This window comes from Frankliniella occidentalis, unplaced genomic scaffold, assembly GCF_000697945.3.
Source record: "Frankliniella occidentalis isolate FOCC.00 unplaced genomic scaffold, Focc_3.1 Scaffold207, whole genome shotgun sequence".
Lineage (NCBI taxonomy): Eukaryota > Metazoa > Arthropoda > Insecta > Thysanoptera > Thripidae > Frankliniella > Frankliniella occidentalis.
The window spans coordinates 246,233-249,078 of record NW_026267333.1 but is presented as its reverse complement, the minus strand read 5'-3'; the positions used below and the strand labels follow the sequence as shown (position 1 = coordinate 249,078).

Below are 2,846 nucleotides of genomic sequence, written 5' to 3'. Positions count from 1 at the left end.
GCCAAATGAGCCTGCCCTCAGGCACTTCAACTCTAAGAAGTCCGCATGTGACTGGAGAACTTCTCTCCCCTCAACCTCACGTGCAGGTAATATGCAAACAAATTCTTAATTTTTTCCTTTAGGTTACTTGTATTGACAGCAGTTTAACCTCTTATCCGTCATTCACAGGTTTCGGGGATGATGACAACACTCCTGCTTCAACAAGGAGGAAACCTGGACGCCCTAAGGGCTCTAAAAACAAAGTACCCGTAGACTCATCTGACTCAGGTAAGGTAATTGATGAATTTTCGCCTTTGTCTTTTCTCTTGATTTAAATAATAATTTGTGTTCTCTTTTTTACAGAAGATGAAAAGATGACCAAGACCTTGAACTCTTCAGATGAAGCAGCTGAGCTTAGGCAGTCCAAAAGTAAGCGGTTCAAGTCCAAACCACTTGTGCCTCAAAACTGGAAGGAACTACCATCTACTTCAAGTGCTGGTACAATTTCTTAGTTTTATTCTTTGATCACTATTTGATTTTGGCACTTTAACCTAAACCTTTATTTTTATTGGCAGGTTTTGGGAAGGAGAACAAGCCTCCTGTCAACAAAAGGAGGCCGGGACGGCCAAAGGGGTCGAAGAATAAATGTACTAAGGTAGCTCCTGAATCTTGTGCTTCAGGTTTGTTCTTCGGGATTCTTTACTAGATGTTCTTGTTTTTGTTTCCTGTTATAATTTTATTTTAATTCCAGAGACTGGAGGACTATCCTGCCATATATGCAGAGAAGGTCAAGAGGGAGGAGCATATTGTATAACTGACTGTGGCCATCTCTTTCATAAGAAGTGCCTTGACAGGTGGATCGCTACATCTAGCCAGAAATACAGAACCTTGAAGACTTGTCCTTACTGTGGCGGGAATTTTCAGGACAGTATACCATTTTTTGGTTAGAAATTGTTTCTTCAGTGTTTTGTGTCACCTGTTTTGTAAATATTTTCTATAGCACTTGTTATGTGCTCATGTACATATTTTGCCTAGGCTTGACTAGTTAGTGATTACCCTCCACTACGCTTGACTGTAAATACTCTATGTAATCTCTCATTGTTTCTTTGAAATGTTTTCCTAAGTTTTTGCAACTTAAAATGATTTATTGAATTGACTGACCCTTGTTTTAATTATGAAGCACTGCAAAAACTTTGTATATTTAGTTTGAATTAATAAAAGCCTTCCACATGTAGATTATGCTTTCAATTATTTCAGTTAATTACACTTTGTCTTTGTAACAGGAAAGTTACTTGTAACATTTTACACCAGGGCTTTTAGTTGATAAAATAGGTTTGTTAAAATGATTGCATCAAGGCAGTATGGTTCCATGTTTAGTGCCTTCAAAATGCTATGGCTTGAACTTCAGCTCCTCTTCCACTTCAACTGTGTATTTTACTGAATTTTTTTCATACATCACTTGCTTTGATACAATGTACCTTTGCTCTGTAACTGTTACTGTTAAACGTTTTATTCATTAGTTATGGAAGCCCTTTCTATTTCTAAGGTTTTGAAAAATTAAACTGACTAACCCTTTCAATTGATTCTTTTCTTTGGTTGGTTCCTCTACCTCTCATAACAATTGACAATGCTCTTGCTTGTTTCAAGAAGCCCATTTGCCGATCATACTGGTATGCTCCACCCCAACACAACCGTGCTGTCTTATTCAATAAGCACATGAAGTATGACTATGGAGAACAGCAAGTTTCTGATACATCTTTTTAATGGCAGCCGTACATTATATAGTGGGATAATTTCACAAAGACTGTAAGAGGAAGAGTTGGTGCTAAAAAAAGGCTCAAATTATTTTCTCATTTGGTTTCTCAAAAAATTAAGCTTTGTATGGCTATTGAGTGTGTGTGAAATGCAATAAGAAAGATAGCTTAAGGGCCAAATTGACTATGTTCTAGTGTTTTGTCTTCAATTCATGTGTGAAAGCAACCAAAATTGTGAGTGATTGGTGTCTGCCTCTCAAGTGCAGAGATTTACATGCTAGAAATATTAGTGGCTATCTGCTTGTAGCAATAGACAATTGGTGTGCACCACCAATTACTCACCTCTATTTTTTTCTTATGTTGGTGACGGCTAAACAACCAATGAAGATTATTCTCAAGTGCGATGTGATCCTATCTAAACCAAGTTGACATGCATGCAGTTTTACTTGACGTACTTTTTCGATTCTTTTGAAAATCGGAATGCCTGTCACTTGTTGTGAAGAACGAAGGACATTTCAAAAATGAGGTGTATTTACTTTTGTCAAATAAGCATTTTATTGACCTTTAAAAAGCTTCAATATGTTGTCCAGGAGACTGACGTGGACTAGCACCTGATGATTAAGGGCCATAGGAGGCACTGCCATAGGTTTCTGCAGAAATCAAACAGAACAAGAGGTTTTTAAGCATACAATCAAAGTAAGAAAGCACCACAGTGCATAACAAATAAGCAGCGCTTTCAACTCACTACTTACCACGCACAGCCAGTAAGTCATCAAAACCAAGGACAAGGTGGAAACCAGACCTGAAAATATTTTTAATTGACTCTTCTCAATGAATGAAATGAAAGGACAGCAGAACTGCTGTATGTATAGCCTAGGCATATAGCTCAATGTAAGAATGGTCAAACAAGCAAATCTATAAAAAGTGACTGAAGTGAAGTGTAATTACCATTTCGAGGAGGAAACGAGTAATGTAGCATGTTAGCGTAGGACGATGATAATAATATAAAAATATTATAATATTGTGTTTAAACATCTATCACAGGCAAGACGGTGCTTTTGCTTCTGCTGCTGTTGTTTTCTTCTTTAAAAATTCGTATTCCGACGAAAGAGC

General features: G+C 37.3%; 1 protein-coding gene across 1 annotated transcript; it reads left to right on the top strand.

Annotated features, from left to right (window-relative positions):
- Nucleotides 1-6: 6 nt before the first annotated feature.
- LOC113210859 (E3 ubiquitin-protein ligase TTC3-like) lies at nt 7-1,602 on the top strand. The gene is made up of 5 exons (XM_052272487.1): nt 7-86; nt 169-267; nt 343-477; nt 555-659; nt 731-1,602. Exons 3-5 carry the CDS (start codon nt 354-356, stop codon nt 925-927), a joined length of 426 nt encoding a protein of 141 aa, XP_052128447.1. The 5' UTR covers nt 7-86; nt 169-267; nt 343-353; the 3' UTR covers nt 928-1,602.
- The last annotated feature ends 1,244 nt before the right edge of the window (nt 1,603-2,846 follow it).